General features: G+C 38.8%; 1 protein-coding gene across 1 annotated transcript in view; it reads left to right on the top strand.

The window, feature by feature from the left end:
- LOC137283888 (cilia- and flagella-associated protein 337-like) overlaps window positions 1–22828 on the top strand; it is a 56295-nt gene extending 33467 nt beyond the window's left edge. Inside the window, exons 3-23 of the mRNA XM_067815563.1 lie at window positions 871–1117; window positions 2049–2195; window positions 3004–3066; window positions 3590–3815; window positions 4184–4230; window positions 5330–5467; window positions 6837–7025; window positions 8365–8556; window positions 11573–11836; window positions 13173–13337; window positions 13962–14114; window positions 14576–14760; window positions 15171–15257; window positions 15777–15913; window positions 16203–16351; window positions 16617–16787; window positions 17125–17203; window positions 17888–18060; window positions 19533–19658; window positions 21667–21813; window positions 22499–22828. Of these exons, the coding sequence (XP_067671664.1) occupies window positions 871–1117; window positions 2049–2195; window positions 3004–3066; window positions 3590–3815; window positions 4184–4230; window positions 5330–5467; window positions 6837–7025; window positions 8365–8556; window positions 11573–11836; window positions 13173–13337; window positions 13962–14114; window positions 14576–14760; window positions 15171–15257; window positions 15777–15913; window positions 16203–16351; window positions 16617–16787; window positions 17125–17203; window positions 17888–18060; window positions 19533–19658; window positions 21667–21813; window positions 22499–22783 (3370 nt within the window). The 3' untranslated portion in view covers window positions 22784–22828. The remainder of the gene's footprint in view (window positions 1–870; window positions 1118–2048; window positions 2196–3003; window positions 3067–3589; window positions 3816–4183; window positions 4231–5329; window positions 5468–6836; window positions 7026–8364; window positions 8557–11572; window positions 11837–13172; window positions 13338–13961; window positions 14115–14575; window positions 14761–15170; window positions 15258–15776; window positions 15914–16202; window positions 16352–16616; window positions 16788–17124; window positions 17204–17887; window positions 18061–19532; window positions 19659–21666; window positions 21814–22498) is intronic.
- Window positions 22829–23185: the final 357 nt, after the last annotated feature.

The following is a 23185-nucleotide window of genomic DNA, read 5'->3' as shown; positions in this document are numbered from 1 at the left end:
GTTGACCAGTTTGTGACCACAGGCGGAAATGCTTGTATGTAATGTTATTAGATTTACCCTCTTGAACCTAGTCACCTGAGTTGTGACTGGTGACTAGAACGGTGGATGACTTTGTGTTGATTAAAGTAATATGAAGTGGTTTATCTTGAGATTTATTCTTTCAGTAGAAGCATGGACACACACTGTTGGGTTATTTCTGTTTTCTCTAATACCATGCATGAAAACTTTCCAGCTATGTGACAGCAGCAGATTATTAATTAATTGTAGACCAAGCAAGCTGATGATTGACATTAAGAGTGTCAGTCAACACCATCAGTTGACAAGCAATCAACCAAGTCACTCAACCAGTTCAGTTTTTACTTCTGATGGCTTGTATAGACTTCGGGGACCAGTAATAATCCACAAACCTATTCTGAAGATAATTAGTACACTTAAATATGTTGTTTAACATTGCATTCAGTGTTATTACATCTCTAATCAAAGAAACAAATCAGTGAAAGAATTAGGACCAGTGAACATAAGAGTTCTGGTGATGCATAGATGGGAATTCCATGGGTGTAGCCTGTTGTGTGTTTTGTTCAAGGGAAGAGGCATAATGTCCCAAGTATTTGGTTGAATTTGGTTGAGTTTCTGTGACTACTGATATTTCTTTTGGATAGGTGATATAATTTTGCTACTCTCTTCAAGTTAGACCTAAATAATGTCTTCTTAATGTTGGTTTCTCAATTGGTAGTGATGTGAATGAAGCTGATGATCAGCATGAGTTTGCAGCAGATCACATTTCTACTATATCAGTGAAATGAGTCACTTACAGCAGAACAATCACACACATTCATTTTTATTTAACAGTTCATTGATTGTCCATTGCAGTTTCAACAAGGCTGAGAATGTCCGACTTGAGGAACACATCAAGCTTCAGCACCTGGAACAGCTTCTTCATGAGTTTGAGATCCATGACCCCGAGGACATCCTCATCCACGAGGAGACCGGCTACTTCCCTGCCAAGGTCTTCAAGAGGACCCCAGGGTGTATGAATGTGGAGGAGTTTAAGAACACTATATCCAAAGTGTTGGAGACCAATGAATATGATGACTACCTGGAGAGGCTCTTCACCAAGGTCGGCATTTTGTATGAGCTGGGACAGGGTGGAGGCTTTGGGATTTTGTTAGGAGCAAAGATATTTCTTCAGAGGCTCTGAAACGACAATTTTTATCCTTCATAGCACATGTTCAGGACATCCAGAATGTCCAGTGAGCAAGTTCTTACTTTTGTATGATGCCTCAGTCCTCAGTCCTCAACCCAACATTTCCAGTACTTATGTTAAAAAGTCCATTCATTGACCTTCTTGTCCCCCAAAATTGTCCCTTTGTCCTGCTAACAAGTATAAAATGATGCAAAATGATACAAGAGTTGGAATTGTGTCTGTCATGAGAAAAAGCAAGTACTCAACATACTTTTGCAACCCATCTTTCGATAATCTGATGTCATTCCACTATTTCCAAAATACTGACTTCATATATATTTTGTTTGTGAAACTGCATATTATGTTTGGCACTAACTTGTAAAATGTATTACCTGTTGTGTCAACATTATTACCTGGAGAGGCATGCATTTTACACAAGAAAGTTTCGCTCTTATCCATTCCAGATTCCATTGGAAATACAAACATGTTTCAAACATATGTATTCTATTTAAGTATATACAGTAAACTGTGTTAATAATAAAAACACTGAGAATGTTCTTTTACACAGTCACTTAGGGCATATTTTCATCAAAACATGTATAAAGAACTAGGATTAGAACTAAATAAATTTAAAGGTCCGTTTGAGTTCTCTGTATCCATAGGTTACTGTATTTGACATGTGATGAGCTTTAGGTGTATATCATTCAAAGACAACAAATATCACTATGAAAGTGGTGTAGTCTATTAGAGAGGTGGTTCTACAATTTCAGTGATGAAAACACGTCCACTAAACAGCAACGCTTACTGGTGATCATTCACATGCTATGCCATAGATCTGTGATTTTTGTTGTGTTCATGTGTTCAGCTGGACACATCGTGTGATGGATACGTGGACTGGGATGAGTTTTGTACCTACCTCCTGCTGCTGTACCGGGAGAATGACTACCTCCGTACCAAGAAGGAAATCCCCTTCCTTGTGGAGCCCAAGATCAGACATGCTGTCCACAACAGGGTGAGAATGTTGTACATTGGTTCGTCTGGGTTTAATGACACTCAGAAATTTTGCAGCTTTATGCCTATAAAGTATGAAGTATATATGATATCCCCATTTCTCATCTGCTGTGATGAATACATAAAGTATTCATAATATTGTGGCCTATGTTAACTGTAAAGTTTATCATAGGCCTATGAATGTCATAGTGCTTTGAATCCTTTGCAGATCATGTCAACCTGGTCTGTGATGCAGTGATTGAAATATTTTTTCAACTCAACCTGACAGCTGGGCTGGTGGCCCATAAATGTTGCCTGCCCATCTTGAAAGTTGCCTGCCCACCTTTAAGTAGCCCTCTCTTTGACTGGTTCTTATTGAACCATGTTTCTACAGATATCCAATCATAGCATAGCTTACTAAGCCAGCCAGTTTTAGTGTCCTATTGCTATCTTCACTGGCTGAAGAGGTGTCCATGTATAATTATGGAATATGCTTGTAGCTTTCATTCATCTTTCTTAAATCAAAATATGACATTACAATTAAAATGGAATGATCTTCCTGAGAGCGAACTGAAAGTAGGTCAACCTTAAAAATTCAGCCAGACAATCGGGCTAGTGGAGAGAATTTCCAGACAGCCCGACTCAAAATTTACCAGCCACAGGCTGTCAGACAGGAACTTATTTCGATCACTGCTGTGATGTCACAGTCTCCACCTGTAACTTCAGAGATAATGCTCTTGTAAAATCAAGGATGCAGTTTATTGCAGTTGGCATAAGATATGTCTAATTCCATCAAGTTTCTTTTTATCACAAGATATCTTTATTTGCAGCAAGAAACTACGACAAAGATCGTATCAGTTGAAAACCCCACCCGTTATTTAACAATAAGTAAGGTAGGTGCAGTCGTCAGATCATTGAGTCTGATTGTTTTTGTTTTAAGTTTTATAAAGTGAATTTATTTATTGTCATTCTTTCATTACCTTGGTACAGCGCAGCTGTCCTGTTGGAATGTATAAGGCAGAAGGTAATTACTCAGTACCATTGAAAAGATTGGAATGAGAGTGTTTGTAATCTATGCCAAGCAGAAATTCTGCACCACTATACATCAGCATATTCGATCTTTGGAATTAACTTATTCTGAGGTGAGTGAGTGAGTTGATGTTAATGCCACTTGGAGGAGTATTTCAGTTGTCTCAGAGTATGTTTGCTAAAATTAAAAAGGAGGCAGTAGGTATTTTCCTTAAGTACATTTATATTTTGTACTGGAAAACTTTTGACATACTCAAGGTGAATCTAGGGTTTGTAGTTTTGTGGCACCTAAGGGATACAAATCTGTGCAGCAGTTTGCCGCAACTTAACCACCTGGCACCATGAACCCTGATAGTGTGATAAAGCTGAAAAGTTCATCTTCTGCAGGAAGGTGGCATGAGTGTGTGGAACTCCAACATGTCCTTCGAGAGGAATTATGTCATCGAGGACGAAACCACAGAGACAGTAGGTCAGAAACGTCGTTTCAAGATGTGGATCACTGACGTTGTCTACATGCCCAACTGTCATAAAATTGCCATTGGATCTACCAGTCGGGATATACGATTCTATGATGTTTCAACTGCACAATATTTTGAAGAATTCCAGCTGTTTGGTAGGTACTGGTCACAATATTGTTATTTTAGCTCTTACACCCTCAAATACACAGAAGTATTAGATGGGAGCATACTGCATTGTTGCATCAGTTTTCAAGTATTTGCTTGGAAGCCTGAGTGAGAGAGTGAGAGAGAGAGAAAGTGAGTGAGCGAATGAGAGTTTTTCTGTCCGGTATGGTGCTGGACACATGATTATGATGATGACTATACTGCTGAATTAACTTTTGTTGTTTATTTTCTTCAGTAGTATAGAATCTAAGAATGCATTCCTTCATATAGGCTTGATGCAGTTTCTCCCCATAACCCACAACATGTCAGTAAAAAGTATTGTTCTACTGATGCTTGTATCTCTGTATGCCTGTTCCAGCCATGACAGATGTCCCTTACTGTTTTCACTACTGGTATGACCAAAAGGTAAGATGCCTTCATAGACAGGAACCCATGGTTCACTTATTTTATTAGATACTATTCTCACCTCCAAGACGGTAACTGCCAGTTGTCTTGTGGTCTGAGGTGGCCACAGTTAGGGCCCCATCGTAGGTACAAGACATACCCTTTGAGAATGATTTTAATGGTCAAATTAGGGGCCTGGTTTATCTATAGGTCGTTTTATCTATGGTAATATACAACATTAGGGGCTTGGTTTATCTATAGGTTGTTTTATCTATGGTAATATACAATATTAGGGGCTTGGTTTATCTATAGGTCATTTTATCTATGGTAATATACAATATTAGGGCTTGGTTTATCGATAGGTCATTTTATCTATGGTGATATACAATATTAGGGCTTGGTTTATCTATAGGTCATTTTATCTATGGTAATATACAATATTAGGGCTTGGTTTATCTATAGGTCATTTTATGTATGGTAATATACAATATTAGCTTATCATGCATTACCTCAGCTGCTTCATGTGCAGAATATGATTGTAAGGATTGTTTTCATCAGAACTTTAGACATTGTTTGTCTGTACCAAATATGTGCAGTAACTTCATATATCAAAGAACAAAGGTTTTCCAATTCTGCTGATAAGAGATTTTATTTATCTTTTGGGTGAAGTATGAAATGCTTGCATAATGAATTTGGAACACTGAAATTCACAGCAAACCTGATAATTACTACACTAACTGAGAGGGATGCAAGGACATTGTCCTGTATTCTCGAGTAGTTTATATGTTTATCAAAATGCACCTGTCGCTTTTAGTCCTGTACATGTAACTTCAATAGTGTGAGGCTGTCTCATAGCCAGTCACATTTCACCACAATGACAAGTATGAAAGCTGATTATTCTTTTTATGCCAAAGACCCAACTTCTTCCAGACTCCCCAAATAGTTATAGGTATTTAAACTTAAATTTTATTTCAACCCCATCCCATGTTTTAACATACAATATGTAAACCAACCAATATGACGAAGACCCCTAATCAGTATTGTGCTTACCTGTTCAAGCAGTGTGCATTATGCTGGAAAGTCCAGCCCCTCTCATGATGATGTACCCTCATGTCACCAGAACACCAACAATCGGTCCCTGCTGGTGTTCGGTTTGGACTCTGGGAACATTGGCCTCCTCTACTTCAACAAACCCATCACACAGCTGTTTGAGATGCCATTCCAGAGCGAGGGAGGAGTACAGAAGATATTCATGCAGGTAAACCGATTGTTTGTTGTGTATTGAAACACTGAAGTAAAAACTTTGCATATTTCCTCCACATGAGGCCTTTTAATGCCCATGTTCTGTCCCGTCATAACCATTTGCCGTTAGGAAATGTCCTCAATATAGCTACATGGCATTCGGATGGATGATGGGGTAACCAAAGACCTGGTTTCAGTGGGCTGTGTGTGTGAATACCATTTCTGGTGTAGCCGGCTAGAATATGGCTAGAAGCCATTTTCACTCCCTCACATGTATAAACTGGTTAGAATCTTTGGTGAGCTCCTTCCTGCAAGACCTCAACCATGTATGTCACCAATTGCACTCCCTCCTGCAGGATCTAGACCTCCACATCAAGTATGTTCAGTACTCCCTCCTGCAGGATCTAGACCTCCACATCAAGTATGTTTAGTACTCCCTCCTGCAGGATCTAGACCTCCACATCAAGTATGTTCAGTACTCCCTCCTGCAGGATCTAGACCTCCACATCAAGTATGTTCAGTACTCCCTCCTGCAGGATCTAGACCTCCACATCAAGTATGTTCAGTACTCCCTCCTGCAGGATCTAGACCTCCACATCAAGTATGTTCAGTACTCCCTCCTGCAGGATCTAGACCTCCACATCAAGTATGTTCAGTACTCCCTCCTGCAGGATCTAGACCTCCACATCAAGTATGTTCAGTACTCCCTCCTGCAGGATCTAGACCTCCACATCAAGTATGTTCAGTACTCCCTCCTGCAGGATCTAGACCTCCACATCAAGTATGTTCAGTACTCCCTCCTGCAGGATCTAGACCTCCACATCAAGTATGTTCAGTACTCCCTCCTGCAGGATCTAGACCTCCACATCAAGTATGTTCAGTACTCCCTCCTGCAGGATCTAGACCTCCACATCAAGTATGTTCAGTACTTCCTCCAGCACATCCTCCACCACACCACCCAGTATGTCATGATCTTGCCCATTGCCTTTCCTCCTGCAGGGCCACCACACCAAATGCATCATATTCTCTCCCATTGGCCTTCCTCCTTCAGGACCTCTAAGTACATCCATTTCTCTGCCATTGCCCTTCCTCCTGCAGGATCTCCAAGTACATCCATTTCTCTGCCATTGCCTTTCCTCCTGCAGGACCTCCATACCAAATACATCATATTCTCTGCCATTGCCCTTCCTCCTGCTGGACCTCCAAGTACATCCAGTTCACACCCATTGCCTTTCTTCCTGCACCACCACCACATCAAATGCATGATATTCTCACCCACTGGTCTCCTTCCTTACAGAACCTTCAAGTACATCCAGTTCACACTCATTGCCCTCCCCACTACACTAAGTATGTCATATTCTCATCAACTGACCTCCCTCCTGCAGGACCTTCATCTTCACACCAAGTATGTCCAGTATTCTATGCTGCCCAACATCCATCCAGGGATCATCCGACAGATTCGCTTCCTGCCAGACAGCGACTCAATCATCTCTTCTTGCGACAGTGAACGCAAGTCTGTGGTAATCTCTGATGTCCAAAGCCTGAAGCGGTCTTATGTCTTCCGAGTAGATAAGGTAAAAAGTACAGTTCACTCTACCCCAGGTATAATCTGATAAAGTACACTTTTGTCCTGAACTTTTATAGTTAAAGTACGAGGAGACTTGCATCCATAATGCTTCAACATTATAATAGTTCAGAGGTAAACATACTTTTTCTTGTCTTGTCTTTATTGCTTTAGTTGCATCTGTGATTATCATAAACCCGATTGGGCAATGTGACCATCACACTTCTTCTACCAACAAAAGTTTAGAACAGTAAATCCAGATGAAGTTGACCAGTCATGTGACATTCCACAGATGCATTGACATAGTCTTGGCTAGTGAATGTCATTGTGTGGCTGTTTTATTGGGATTCAAGTTGAGACAGTTATTCATCAAAAAAAATGTAATGTTTCCTCCAGTGATGTCAGCTGAGTTAAGCAACTGCAAACCAAGAAATGGGGGGGCTAAAGGAACTGTATGACATGATGACTGACATTCATCATGATGTTAGTTACCAAGGGTATGCTTCATTTTAAGGGGGCAGAAGAGAATGGCGCCTTTGATCTTTTTGCAAAACATATCCTAGTCACTGAAAGGCATGGGTTTGGGGCATAGAATGTGAATATGAATCTGTCCTGAGGTAGTGATATGTTTTACCTACTAAAGCTGTTCATTTACTAAGATCACTTACGACAGAAACGCTTTGTTTACCATAGACTTTGTCATCCTGTTGCCAATGCGAAGGACCAAAATCACCTGCTTATTTCTAATGTAGAGTGCACTCTGTCTAAGTCGGACCAGCTTGGATCTGACTGAACAGTCCAAATTAGACAGCTGTTCAAGTTACAGTGAAATTTCCTATATCGATGTGGGAAGGCCTGAATTATTCACTGGTCAAGAGACAAAACATACAATCCAACCAACAGGTTGTTTATTCAAGGTTTATTGGCCAAGCTGACTTCTTGCTCGGATTATAAAGCATTGTTTGTACATGCAACTACCTTTTGGGGCCAACACTTTGGTCTGAAATCTGAAATAATGAGAGTCCAAGATACATACCTTTTTTCATGATGACAACAAAGAAGAATTATGTTGGGACCATAAGTGTGGTATATACGGCAATCCAAGGAAGAGGGAGTCCGAGTTGGACAGAGTGCACTATACATGATTTTGCTGGACGATTGCTATCCACAGAACTAGTCATAGCATGTTTATAAATATATTATCCTTTCACATTGCTTTTACTTCATGGAACAAATCTCCTACCTACTATCTCCCAATAGTCCTATTTATTGTAATGGCAAGGACATTTGGTCTGTATGAATGATTACTGATATGTACAAATGAATGTTTTCCGATTGTGTACCTGCAGGGTGTTGAGTGTTTTGACTACAACAAGAATATCAACATCCTGGCAACTGGCAGCTCGGACCATTACATCCGTCTATGGAACCCGTATGTCACAAGTAAACCAATCACAGTCCTTGTTGGCCATGCTACTGGCGTCATCGGTATTGCTATTCATGAAGGTTTCCGACAAGTGTTCAGCTATTCCAAGGATGCGGTTTGTATTGCCATAGTAGTAATGTGATGATAGCTCCAGAAAACTTCAGGTTTTGTCATATGTGATATGAACTACTGTACCGTTCAACAGAAGAAATGTATTTGTATGTTGGTCTCATTTATGTACTGAGATTTATTTTTTTCTTTTTCCGACATGTTCTCCACATGTTCACCTCCATCACTTACCCTATTCATCATTCAGACCCAATTGCTTGTCAACTGACCTCTGATATTACATATTGCAGCCAGGAAAAAGAGGCTGTCAGTTGAACCATCGTTAGGTTTAGTCAACATAAGATGGTGCATTTTGACCAAAACAATCTATCCCAGTATTTTCTTGCCCTTCTGAAATGTGTTACATATATATGGCAATAATATTGTTCTCTTTGAATCAAGCTTGAAATCTGATACACTGACAGAATGTTATGTTTGTCAAAACCATTAAAGCAACAGATATATTTGACATTTTGAGGGTTAGAGTTACACTTGCACCTTCTTGTGTACAAGTCATGAAGATTGGAAAACATTTTCCACATATTCTTGATTCGAGACAAGCAACACCTTTCCTATTCTTTTGAATTGCTACATTTCCTTCAAACTTCATCTAGACAGTCTCCCCTGTCAATTAACTGCGTTTTGTGTAGTAACTCTGATAGATGGAGACCCGTGAAGGTCCCGGGGTAGAATAGGCCTTCAGCAACCCATGCTTGCCATAAAAGGTGACTATGCTTGTCGTAAGAGGCGACTAACGGGATCGGGTGGTCAGACTAGCTGACTTGGTTGACACATGTCATCGGTTCCCCATTGCGCAGATGGATGCTCATGTTGTTGATCACTGGATTGTCTGGTCCAGACTCGATTATTTACAGACCGTCGCCATATAGCTGGAATATTGCTAAGTGCGACGTAAAACTAAACTCACTCACTCACTCACTGATAGATGGAGCATGAAATATAGATGTAACATGAATCAGCTTGCGATTTCAGTGTTAGAATTTAATTGGGTGTCATTGGATATGGGCTCTTTGTGTTCATTGTCTTAAAATCAAGATCCAGTCACATGTTAGTGCATTCAGGCAAGAAGACCTTTGAATCAATATGTATATAGTAATTAGCCAGCATCTTCACTGTAAGATGCACTAGATAATTAGGTTTGATTGGATATTGGCATCTTGTAATGTTGCAGTCATGTGAAAAGGCCTTTGTATGTTGTGAGAAAGGTGTGCATAATGATTAGCTTGTACCCTCATTGAAAGATGTACTTTTTGTGATTAGGAATAATTTGACATTACACTTTATGCAGAGGTTATTGGAATCACAGGTCAAAGTGTTATCACAAAAGAACATCCATCTGTATGCCAACAGATGTCAGGCTTTGTTGTTTAAGAGACAGTTTGGTATGTAGTGAGATTAAGAGTCAATCAACAACAAATGTTTTCTAAGAAACCAGCAGACTGCTGCAAGAGATATGACATGGTACTTTAGTGTACAACTTCTCAAATCGTGGTAATATGATGTTCAGTGGTTGTGACCAGTGTTTCATATATTGTGGTGGCAGTTGGGTAGCCAAGTGGTTAAAGTGATCACTAGTCTCAGCATTAGTAATACTGAAATATATCTGAAATGCAAAACCATACTCACTAACTCACTTGCTTAACTATTATGACTACTTTTTTGTGTCATGTGTGTGATGACCTGTCGTCTATGTTTTGTCTCGTTCGTCTCTTCATATGTCATATCACCATGACAAAATCTGATACAGACATGTAAACAGTCTTGTGAGACAACTTACTGATGTAGTGCTGCAGTCAGAATACCTGAGTGGCCTATATGAGTTGTCTGATTCAAGACAGATACAGCTGTCATTGTTTGGGTAGTATGAACACAGGTTGTAGTTAGACAGCTGGCTGACAAGTGAGTGTAACATTTTCATATTGTCACAGTTGCATGTTTATTACAGTCACTATGGCATTAGGATCTGTTCTGTTTTTCAAATCCATGGCTTTTGAGCTGTACATATTGTACAATATTTGCATGTTTTCTCCAGTAGGTGGTAACTGTGTTGGATATCACATTCCTACTTCATGCTTTCTTCAATAGGTGATAATGGTGCTGGATATCACCTCCCAAGTGCATGTTTTCTCAAGTAGGTGATAACTGTGTTGGATATCACATTCCTACTTCATGCTTTCTTCAATAGGTGATAATGGTGCTGGATATCACCTCCCAAGTGCATGTTTTCTCAAGTAGGTGATAAGGTGTAGGATATCATGTTGCAAGTACCAACAGGTGATAAAGGTGTAAGATATCACCTTACACGTGCATGTTGTCTCTATTAGATGATAAAGGTGTAGCTATAGGATATCACCTTACAAGTGCATGTTGTCTCTATTAGATGATAAAGGTGTAGCTATGGGATATCACCTTACACGTGCATGTTGTCTCTATTAGATGATAAAGGTGTAGCTATAGGATATCACCTTACAAGTGCATGTTTTCTCCTGTAGGTGATAAAAGTGTTGGATATCACCTTACAAGTGCATGCTTTCTCCAACAGGTGACAAAGTCATCGGATATAACCTTACAAGTGCATGTTTTCTGTAGTAGGTGATAAAGGTGTTGGATATGACTTTCCAATTGTAATTTGTCCAATAGGTGATAATGTCATTGTATATCCTATAGGTGATAAAACTGTTGGATATCACTTTAGAAGTGCATGTTTTCTCCTGTAGGTGATAAAAGTGTCGGATATCACCTTACAAGTGCATGCTTTCTCCAACAGGTGACAAAGTCATCGGATATGACCTTACAAGTGCACGTTTTCTGTAGTAGGTGATAAAGGTGTTGGATATGACTTTTCAACTGTAATTTCGTCCAATAGGTGATAATGTCATTGTATCTCCTAGAGGTGATAAAACTGTTGGATATCACTTTACAAGTGCATGTTTTCTCCTGTAGGTAATAAATATTTTAAAGGCATTAGATATCACTGAACAAATGGATGTTTTCTCCAATAGGTGATTAAGGTGTGGGACATCCGAGAACACTCCTGTCTCCAGACAGTGCAGCTCAAGTTCCCAAGCAGCATCCATGGGCGGATGCCAGAACATGGTCAGTTCCCCCTCCACCTCCAGGGGGCGCCACACAGTGCTGTCCTTGTTACAAGCAATGACTACATCGGCATGCTAAAACTTGGGCAAGTGGCAGCACCACAGAGCGTAATGCCCACCACACACGATACGCAGTTGTGCTGCGCCATCTACAACCACTTCTTCAAACAGGTACATGTCCACTTGCCCATCGGTCAAAGAAAACTTCACTTTTGAATACTTTTGCTAACGATAGAAATACATTTTTGTATTAAAGACACATTGACATCTGCAAATCAGGTACTTATGTAGTACTACAGATAACCAATCCAGATCATTTTGTCCAAAGAATTGCATACTTTGTGAAATGGTGAACACTTAAACAAATATATCCAATATGGTCGTTGAAGTTTTAGCTGGGTTTCCATGTATGCATATTGTCTGCATAACTGCATGATGCATGCTGCGTATTACATGTGTATGTGCATAAAAGCTATGTGATGCATTAAATCAAGTCTGTCTTTCCTGTGCGGGCAATGAAAGCCACGTGACCCTGGGAAAACCACTTAGGAATCCTTACTCCTGTCCTCCATATAGCTGCGTGATGTGTTATCAGACACTTTTGGAGTAAATTCACACATAATGGAGTATGTATCACAGATCACGCTTTACTCGTGCATGGAAACCACTGTGACTATTCTAATGTAAAGTGCTGTATACACATTATACATCATGCACTGCACGCACATGGAGATGCGGCTACAGTCCTATTTTGTGTTCATGGCAACGCTTAAACATACAGGACTTAGGGCAGTTCTCAGTGCATGAGTGAAGGTTAAATGTATACTTTTAGAGAAGCATTTTTCTAATATCTGAACATGGCCAAGTCTTTGACTGAAGCTGATTGATGGGAACACAGGACGAAAATATAGCAAAACTTTGTTTTTGTTTGTGTAATCATGGGTAAAATTCCCCTAAAGTCAAGCTTGTTCACCCATTTTGACTTTTCTTAGGAACTTGACCCTGCCGTAAGTCTAAAATGTAAGTGTATGGAACTTTTTGGGGGAAATGCGCTGCCATTTGAAAATATGTATATCAGATATCCATTTGGTCAGAATATTATTTAACTACCTTCTTTGTAAACTGGTATGAGTGTATGAATGCACATTGCCTATTTAGAAAGTGGTCAAATACAACAAACCTGTGTGTACATATGTAGAAATACTCTTCTTCAGTTATGTACTGATTCTAGTTCTGTTTTTGGTTTGAGTCCCATTCAGGGCTCAAAGACACACTCTCAGAGTGAGGCAGCTAATTGCCAGCACACAAAGTCAGCCATCTAACCCACTCAGCCACCAGGGCTTTCCCAAGATCTGAATCGTGACAACTGCTTGTCTAGGTCATATATTTTGTGTACCTCTGACAAGTGATAAGAGGTGGAAATGTCGTTATAATGTATCTTCTATATATTGTTGAGACTGTGTGTCTACATGTTCTGTATGTCTACATGTTTTGTGTGACGTGACAGGTCGTGACTGGATGTGACTCCTCCTGTATTGCTGTCTGGGACATTGAGAGTGGGAGGAAGTCCATCGTGTTCTCAAATGCCCATGGAGACGAGGAGATAACGTGCATGGTGTTTGATGAGACGTACAGGAGACTCATGACTGGCGCCAGGAATGGAACCATCAAAGTGGGTGTTGCACACAAGTTATTTTCTTATAGTTTCTTCAGATTTTTTGGGTTGTTTAACATTACATTCAGCAGTTTTCCAGCTATATGGGACAGGTCTGTATGTAATCAAGTCAGACAACCAGACAATCCAGTGATCAACAGCATGAGCATTGATCTACACAATTGGGATACTTTGAAGTGTATCAACCAAATCAGCATAACCACCCAATCCTGTTAGTCGAAAATAAGAGCATGGGCATTCCACTGAATGAGATGGTAATGTCACTTTCTAGCATGTATCTAACGTGGCAAAGATATGATGAAATTGAAAATTGAGTGCACACCAACCCCTTGACCTGGCTAGCAGTGTTATAAGTTTCAACATTCACTCATGTGATGAAGATATTCTTGCTGACATTCTATCAGTTGTACTTTACAAACTCAATTCAGATTGCACAAAAAGTTAAATACTCTGAATACAGGCCTACATCAGCATTGTGGGCACCTAAGACTTGTAGAGTTGTTTCCCTTGGTTTGTTTTCAGTAAGTAGCCAGGTGTGTCAGCACCAGAGGTTCATAGCTTTCACCAAAGTATGAGGCCTGACATGTTCTTCTTTTCCTCACATGTTTTGGAATGTTGTAGGTATGGAACTTCCAGAACGGTCACAATCTGCACAAGCTTGAAGCTGCAGCGGAGGCCGAGGTCACCGGGATCCTGCCAGTCCGGGACAAGAAGATCATCCTGTCAGTGGGCTGGAGCAGACTGCTGACAATATATGATGACTCTGACCAGGATGTGAGTAGACAGTGATAGCACTGTCAGTAAGTGAGTGAGTGAGTTTAGTTTTACGCAGCATTTAGCAATATTCCAGCAATATCACGGAAATGGGCTTCACGCATTGTTCCCATGTGGAGAATTGTATCTGGTCTGCAACATGAAAAGTGAATGTTTTAACCACTAGGCTACCCCTACGCCCCATCAGTAAGTGAGAGGTAGCTTTTGTGTTCACTGTTCACTGTAATATAGGTCAAGGATACATGATGTCAGCATTCAATCAGATTTGAAGATTTGAAGGCCGTGGTCAATGGCTTGGCTACTCTGACAGCTATACCAATCACTGGTTTGTCTAGTCCAGACTACACTATTTACAGGCTGTTGTGATCTGGAATATTGCCTAGTCTGACCTTAACTATCAGACAAACAAAGCTGCCTCTACAAAATAGGAACATACAAAACATTGTGTTTTTGTGTTCTAGAACATGTACATCACTGCCAACCAGGACTGGAAAGGGGGACAACTCCACAAGGATGACATCCTCTCCATCGACTTCTGCCCACCTAACTTTGTTGCCACAGCAGGGTTTGATGGTGAAATTATAATATGGGATTTGGAAACAGAAAAAATGTTTATAAGATTACGAAAAGGACAGCAAACAAATTTGTAAGTATCATTTATCAGGGATTATCATGTTTATATATTTTCTGCAATTTGTTCATTTTGATTCACATATATGAATTAATATTTAAGATGTATGTAATGTATATGAAAGATACACTGAAAGAATTGCTGTATCCATAGAATTTTCACTAGGAGCAGTTCAAAAACTTTATGTAAGATAGATAAGCAATTCATCTTGTCAGATATTCAGCAACTTCCTCAAAAAGATTAGAGAAGGTGTTGATATCTTTAAATTCTTTTGTTAAGCCAGCGCAACTTTCCCGAGATCCATGAACATGGTGGATAATGGTGACAACAAATTGACCGCAAATTGAGTTATTCTAAGTAAAAGTGTATGATGATGGCTGAATCAACATCCAGATCTCTTACATCTACATTCATATCCGTTGCAGGAATAGGAAAATAGAAGATTTAACAGCTTCTTTGAAAAATGAACGGCCCAATTCAAGACACAAGAAAAAGCACAGAGTTCCCAATGGGTAAATGAAATGACTCATACTAACTGACGATTCAAGCTCAAGAAGGGTGATGTGCTGTGTCCATGCATGTGTCTATGTGCTTATAATGGTTTTATATTTCAAACAAGATAAGCTTAATTCGAAAATGTCTGTGCTGTTGCCTATCATATCATCACTGAGATTTTTGGATTGATGAATATAGTGTATGTGCATGCACGCATGTGTGTATGCATGTCGTGGTAAGTATAAATTAGAATGAGTCCAGATAGACTTATACTTGTTTCATAAGCTGATTTCATAATGAGGTGTGTACCTTTGCTCAGAATATTGAATGAGGGTACAACCATTCCCGTCTGTTTTTTAAACTTTGAATCAAATGACTGGAATATTGCTAAGAGCAGTGTTAAACAGAAAAACAATTCTTTTAATTCATAGGTTTAAAATTTAACCAGTATTAGACTACATCTCCCTTCATCAGCCTGCTTTCATACATAATGGTATTGTCCGACCTTTAGTCTCATTTCTTGTTTGTCCATCCAGTGAGCCAGTTCCGGTTGATAAAGTGATGTTCCTGCGAGACCGGGCTGCTACGAGGTTCACGGAGAGTGCAATGGTGGTGTCTAGTGAGGGGGGTGTGCTCCACTGGTGGAACATCTACACAACGAGATCAGAGCTAGGTAGATCTGCAACTGTTCACGATTTTATAGTGATTCTTTCCATCTCTCATGTATAATATGATTGTTTCAACATGTGACAGACAAAGGAGAAATTGCCAGTTATGAAAATGTCAAGTGGCTGTATTAAACAGTGGAACCCTCTACATTTGTGTATTTTCTTAAGTGATATTCATGGTCCCTGATTAAGACTCTAAGTCATCATGGAGGCAATATTTAATTTTTAAAGATGGCTACTGCCATTGGGCAAATCACCCATGCACCTGTAGCTTTAGGTGCTCTTTTTTTCCAGGTTTCTACAGTGCAACAGACAGTATGGATGACTCGGTGTTGGCCATGTGCTCTAAACCCGACAACACAGCCTTGATTACAGGTGATACAGCCGGAAATATCAAGGTGTGGGACATATCTGAATACTGTGTCAAGCCAGACCCAAGACATGTAAGTATAAGCTGAGACACATTAATTAGTTGAAACACTCAAGACATGTCAGTAGTGTGTCAAGCCAGTCACTACAAACCAAGAGGGTGCACAGATACATATATATGAACATCATTTCACCTAATATTTGATGGTAAGATACTAAGGAAAAGTCTGATGGTGTTGGTTATTTAAATGTTGAAGATTGTCAGTTCTTGACAAACATTTGGTAGGCCTGTGTCTAACATTGATCCATTGCTACTCACCCGTCCCCTGATGTCCACAGCGTGTAAGGACGTCGCCGCCCCTGGAAGCAGCGTTCAAGGCCCATGATGCAGCAGTGGTCAGTGTTGAATATCTCGAACATGACAACAGAGGCTTCATCCTCAGTGCCTCGACTGACAAGACTGCCCGTCTATGGACAATAGAGGGCTACTACGTTGGGACATTTGGTCAGGTAGAGGACTCATTACTCAAGCTTGAACTACTTGCCAAGAAGTTGTGCAATTCCACTGATGCATTTTATTCAGAACTAATGTGTTTGTGAGTAAGTCTAGTTTTAAACCACAGTATACCAGCTATAATTTATGTAGTTTTTTATTTATATTATTTTTATAATTTTGGTATGTATAGTGCAGACAAAGCATGTGTTTAACATGCAACAATGTACTGTTAACTACCAGTTACATATAACATGGACAATATTACGCGTAAATAGAATTAGAAATATGCCAACGTTATTTGAAATTCTGAGGAAAGGGAGGTAACTCTTGAATTGTCTGTTACATACACAGAAAATCCCATGGGATCTGAATGATGCCTCCACGTGGGCCCATCCAAGGACACCTTTCAACATGGAGGACGAAGAAAAAGGTAGCTGATGATGATAAAATTATTTGTTTATTAATGATGGATTAAAGACTTTCTTCATAGAGGATCATCGCTCTTGTGTTGAAACTCACAATAGTTCCCGTCAACAAAAGACAAGGACTTAGCACTACTGTTTTGCTGCAACAATTAGTGTATGTTTGTTTTTTCCTATGGATGTACGGTTGTCTATATATTGGTGATGAACGTTTTCTGGCACTTCGGTAATGTACAGTTTTTGACAGTTTAGTTATGTACAGTTGTCAACACTCAGTGATGATTTACACTTGTCAACACTGTAATGATGTGCAGTTGTCAACACTTTGATGTACAGTTGTCAACACTGTGATGATGCACAGTTTTGACACTGTGTTGATGTCAGTTGTTGACACTGTGATGATGTGTAGTTGTCAACAGTGTGATAATGTGCAGTTGTCAACAGTGTGATAATGTGCAGTTGTCAACAGTGTGATAATGTGCAGTTGTCAACAGTGTGATAATGTGCAGTTGTCTACAGTGTGATAATGTGCAGTTGTCAACAGTGTGATGATGTGCAGTTGTCAACACTGTGATGATGTGCACTTGTCAACACTGTGATAATGTTCAGTTGTCAACACTGTGACAGTTGCTAATGCAACAAATGGATTATTAGGGGATGGAACCACAGCTGATGTAGATGTATGTTAACAGATGATGAAAATGCTGATGGCAGTGAGAGCAAGAAAACCTCCACGACCTCCACACCTCGAGAGGACACCGATGAGGACGAACAATTGGAGATAGGAGAGGACAAAGGGGAGACAACTGCTGAGGAGGACAAGCTGGAGGAGACAGACAAACCTGAAACAAAGACCAAATTAGAAGTGGGTGTCTGTTTCCTTTGAGCATCTCTCTGGCACAGGATCCAAAATGTTGTAGTCCAAACTCAGAGCACAACAATATTTATTATGAATTAAATGTGATTAATGCCTCAAAAAATTAATGAGAGTGTCAAAGTGTCACATTTTGTCTCACTTTTGTAGTGATTCTGGTGTGATACCTCAAATGTCCCCTCAATTAAATGTGTTGTTTTACTTAATAAGCAATATAAGCACTGGAGATGTTCATTTTTCTCACTATTGCCAAGCATATTTACCAACTATTGATGGAGCTAATTACTGAAAGACAAAAGAAATGTATTATTTTGAAATGACGTTTAACTCTGTTTGAATGAGTATATAAACTGAATTCATTTTCATTAAACAACTATATAACACAATGTCCAGCAAGGTTTCTTTTGAATTTCAGTATAAAATGTTTGACCATGAGGTGGTCCCAAATTGTCTGTCATTTCGTATTTCCCTGTGTATTTACTAAGTCTGTCATGAGTTCTGTTGTCACTCTTCTCAAGTTATTGCACAGCATCTTACTGAAAACTCCAACAATACGCTGCTACTTCAGTGTTTAGAAAAATTCCCATTTCATAAAGCAAATGTTAAAATATGTATTTAAAAAATACAGATCTTACAAACTTGTACGTTTTATCAAGCATATGATTTTTGGGTTCAAATGTCACATTGTCTCTGTTACTTTAATGGGAACATTTGGGAATATTATGGATTTGAAAAGTTTGATGACAGTTGAAAATTCTAATTCCTAATAAATACTACTTTATGAAAATGCTTTCCAATAAGACTTTTCCCACAATTTAGCCTCAATGAATGCAGTATATATGCAAGTCAATTATACTTGATGGAAACTGATATTTCTGTGTCTTATTTGGAAGTCCTTGTGAGATAAAAAAAAAGCCATTCCCTTCATGTTTTTCCTCAGGCAGTTGTACATACCAGAACAGATCAAGAGCCAGTTATATGATATGACATAGCATGTTTGATTGTCTCCCAAAACTTGAAATACAAATTAATAAATAATTTCAAAACAAGTTGAAGAATAGCTACATCAGCTTTCAAATGATGAGAAGCTGAAAAATAAATGACTGTTACAAGGAATATTGTTTATTATAAGTGAAGTTTATATAATTGCAAAATACTAAAACATTGCGCTGCTCTGAATTCTAATTTTAACTTTATAATTCAACATATGTTGCATACATGAAATTAGCTTTTTAAGTATAATGCTAAGATGTTGTAATTTAACTCTTACAAATTACATGAAGATTTTTCAATATATCAAAATCTGAATAGCTTATTAATTGATGAATGATCATATTGTAGTATCTAGTCCATGTAGAAATAAACCTTGAGTTTACTCTAATGAAGAGGAGTAAAATCATGTGCACTAATCCCATCTGTTTTCTGTATCACATCTGTCATATGCACATTTCTGTCACAATCAGGCACGGCCTATGTCTGTAGTTGTCCGTCCTGCAAAGTCTCTCAGCAGTGAATTCCCTAGAGATGCAAAACTGAAGTACCGATCTCAGACATTTGCATTTGGTTTTGAGAGGACAGAGCCTTCTAAGGTATAGTATGTCCCCAGTAAAGATTTCTGTTAATTGTTTTAAGGAACAGAGTGGTGTTAACAGAAGCTGTCTTAGCGCTAAGATGACTGTAGCTCCCATACTTTAAGATAGACTTAAGATAATCTTAGCGCTAAAGTGCATTCGGACAACAGACCCTGTAACTCGTTTTCACATTGCACTGCACTTTTGTGAATGTACTTCCTTATTATTTTAATGGCATGATATTTTCTAACTGATTTTAAGATTTTGTATTTTGTCTTCTAAGATTTATAGATTTTCCATTTGCCTCTGACTGTATTGATCAGTCTATATTTTTATATGTATAAGACAATTGTCAGATAGTGTTTTGAAACATTCAGTGTTACAGGCCCTATCTTTTGGTCGGACACAGTTGCAAGTTCTGTAGACTGATAATTTTTGTCAGTAGGGTATTCAATAGATTTACCTCTTGTCACATCAAGAAAGATAAATATGAACAATCTATAAAATTCTACACAAAAAGAAAGTAATCCTTGTCCGGGTGATATTCTGTCAAAACTTTCTGACATTCTGATGAATTACATTCGGTTGTATATCTCTGAACAATGGAGGACGTCTTGAGGTAAGGGAGTTAACTCAATATGATTCTAATGGAATGACTTCATTCATTACCACTCACCCCTTTCCATAACCTTCAAGAAGACTCATCCCCCACTCGATGCTTGGTATGTGCAAATATACTACAAACCAATCAGAATGAGCGTAATGGATGCAGTGCTTTGATAGAAATAATCCCAACCACTTATATAGTTTGTGGCATTATGTTCTTGTTTAAAAATCATGAAAAATATGTATCGTCATATTGAAAGTACGAAGTATGTAGCTAACAGAATTGAGCTGCCTAATGTGAAGTTTTGATAAAAACCATTGCTGGTGACAGATCTTGCGAGTTTGCTGTCGTGATTGTAAGTGCGCTTCCAACAGTTTTAGGAACTGTAATTCATATATATTGCAATGAGTTTCAAGGCAGTGATTTTATATCTGCATAACTAATCAATTTAAATGCTGGACAAATATTGTACATCTATGGGAAGACCATTTTAGTATGAGTTGTTTTGGTCATTTACCCGGTATATAATTTTCACCAAATTCAGTTGAATTTCCACTTTGGATATGAAAGCAAGGTTACATGAATATTCAGTTTGAAAAATATTTTCAAGTCACTTTGGAGTTTCTGCTTTGGGATTTAATGTAGCTTGTTTTTTTATTATTTTTTATTTTTTTTTAAAAAATAAATTATTTGCGTATTGAATAAAACAAATCCCATTTGGAAATAAGTGGTGAACATGTGGTAATAATTGCATTAGAATATGTCTTTAACAAATATGTTTTACCCCTTCGTTTAGGTGTCTCAATGAGGTTTATTTCTTTGAAAATAAATATACAATAAAAGAAACAGCAATACAATGCATGAGCACTTCGTTGATATTAAGTACCACAGGAATCAAACAGGAATAGAGTTATCGTTCCTGTTTGAAGTAGTTCTTATGTTCCTACACCAACATGAAATCCTTCGAGAGGGGCATGAGTCGCTATTTGGCTTGTCATGGAATAACATGGGTTGGTCACGAATGGTAATGACTTCTGTATTAGTTATCTCCCTTGCCTCTGGAGGATGAATCACTTGATGTACCTGTACTGCATTAATATTACCTTGACTGAACTTGATGTCGGAGGAAATGATACATATCTCAGACTTTGACCTCTTTGATGAAACTAATGTTGACCACTTTTGCATGTTGATGAGCACTACAGAAACATACCTGGTGCTTGGAAGATTTCAAGAGCAGTGTGGCATCATAATGCAGACATAATCTTCATGGACAAATGCCAAAGTGCACAGGTGTAAATATCAGAATGTTACTTCACTCAATGTGTCGACACTATAATTCGTGGGTCAGCCTTCCCCTTTCCACTGAACATTGTGTTGTCATTGAACAATGTTGACAGTATCGGTATTCCCTTGCAGACATTCCTAGGGGTAAAGGTGGAGAAAGAGTTTGCCCGAAAGAAACAGGACCGCCAGGAACGTCGGACTGTGTTCGGAGAGATCAACCGAGGCACCACTGCCAGATTCGGCAAGCTCTGTTCCCCCTACCAAGCCCTGACCACTACGGTAAAGTATCAGTTTGTATCACTTGACAGCACTTGAGAACTATGCATGTAATATATTTTATCAGCATAAAAGGAGTGAGCCCTTTCATGTTAATGTTCATTTTGAATGTTTTTCTTATTATTTTCTGTTTTCTTTTTTTAAATCATCAGAGGTGATTGAATTGAAAAAAAGAATAATATCAAATCATTTTCACTTCATTTTTTGATCTTGGATTTGTTGTGGTCAGTCAAATCCATAAAATAATAATCCAGAAAATGTCACCTAATACTGATGCAAGTAGAAATGCTGTTTTTATCAATATTCCAGCCAAAAGCTGTTGTCACACTATTTTCATGATGGCATGTTAGTCCTGGAATTATATGGGACAGGGGTCACCTATTTTGTTCTGGGGAGGGTTGGAGTCATCAATTTTGAAAACATGAAATAGGTGGTGTCAGCAATTTTGTAAAAAGAAATATTTTTTTCACACGCACGCATGCACACACACAGACACTAGCCATAAGCTATGGACAGTCCCTATATTTAAGGCTTGAATCTGTATAGAGTCTGGAAAAGGTTTGTCCAGTATGAATAGACACGTCAACCACTGTTGAAGTTTTACTTATGCATTGTGAGTGGACTATACTGAATTTCAAAGATTACATTACATTGATAGTATTGATGCATGCTGTTGTTCAAATTTCAGGACTTCAAGGATGTCCAGCTTCCAGAAAAACTGCCGGTCAGTGATCGGCTAAAGAGTCTTGGTTTTACTGGCATCAATCCCACTGAGAGTGATATCACTGCATTGAACTTCTCGTATGAAGTTCCGGACTCGCCACCTAGTGGGGAGGATACTTCCTTCTCTCGTTTGAATCTCACCAGTAAAGGGTCCGACAGTTCAACAAAACTTCCACCTATCAAATCTGGGAGATGGTCAAAACTCTCTGATAAAATTGGTGGATCCAAAAAGTCATCAACTGTGGCATAGTGCATCCAGAATCTCTTCTTTGTGAAGAAGATTATGATACTGTATATAAGTTGTTATGTGGAAAACATTGTCTGTACATATGCTGTTTGGTGTAAGACTGGACAGGGACAAGGCAGTTTCAGTTATTACTTGAAAGGCAAGCTGTTGAAAGACCTCATTGTATGTCTTGCTATTCTTTTGCAAGAACTGTTTTGCTAATAGCGAAAGAAAGTCCTTATATTGCTTCTGAAATAAGTCATCACTTTAGCATATATAAATATGGATATGAATCTGCATTCCCACCCACAAAATCAAATTTAACGAAGTGTTGAATAAGACACTAAAAACATTACTGCGTAATTTTGTTTAATTTAAGCTGGTTCCATGACGTACATTTATTTCATGTTAAAACATTCTTGTAGG

Source organism: Haliotis asinina, chromosome 5 (genome assembly GCF_037392515.1).
Source record: "Haliotis asinina isolate JCU_RB_2024 chromosome 5, JCU_Hal_asi_v2, whole genome shotgun sequence".
Classification (NCBI taxonomy): Eukaryota; Metazoa; Mollusca; class Gastropoda; order Lepetellida; family Haliotidae; genus Haliotis; species Haliotis asinina.
Note: the sequence above shows the minus strand (reverse complement) of the source record. Positions and strands in the feature narration are given on the sequence as shown.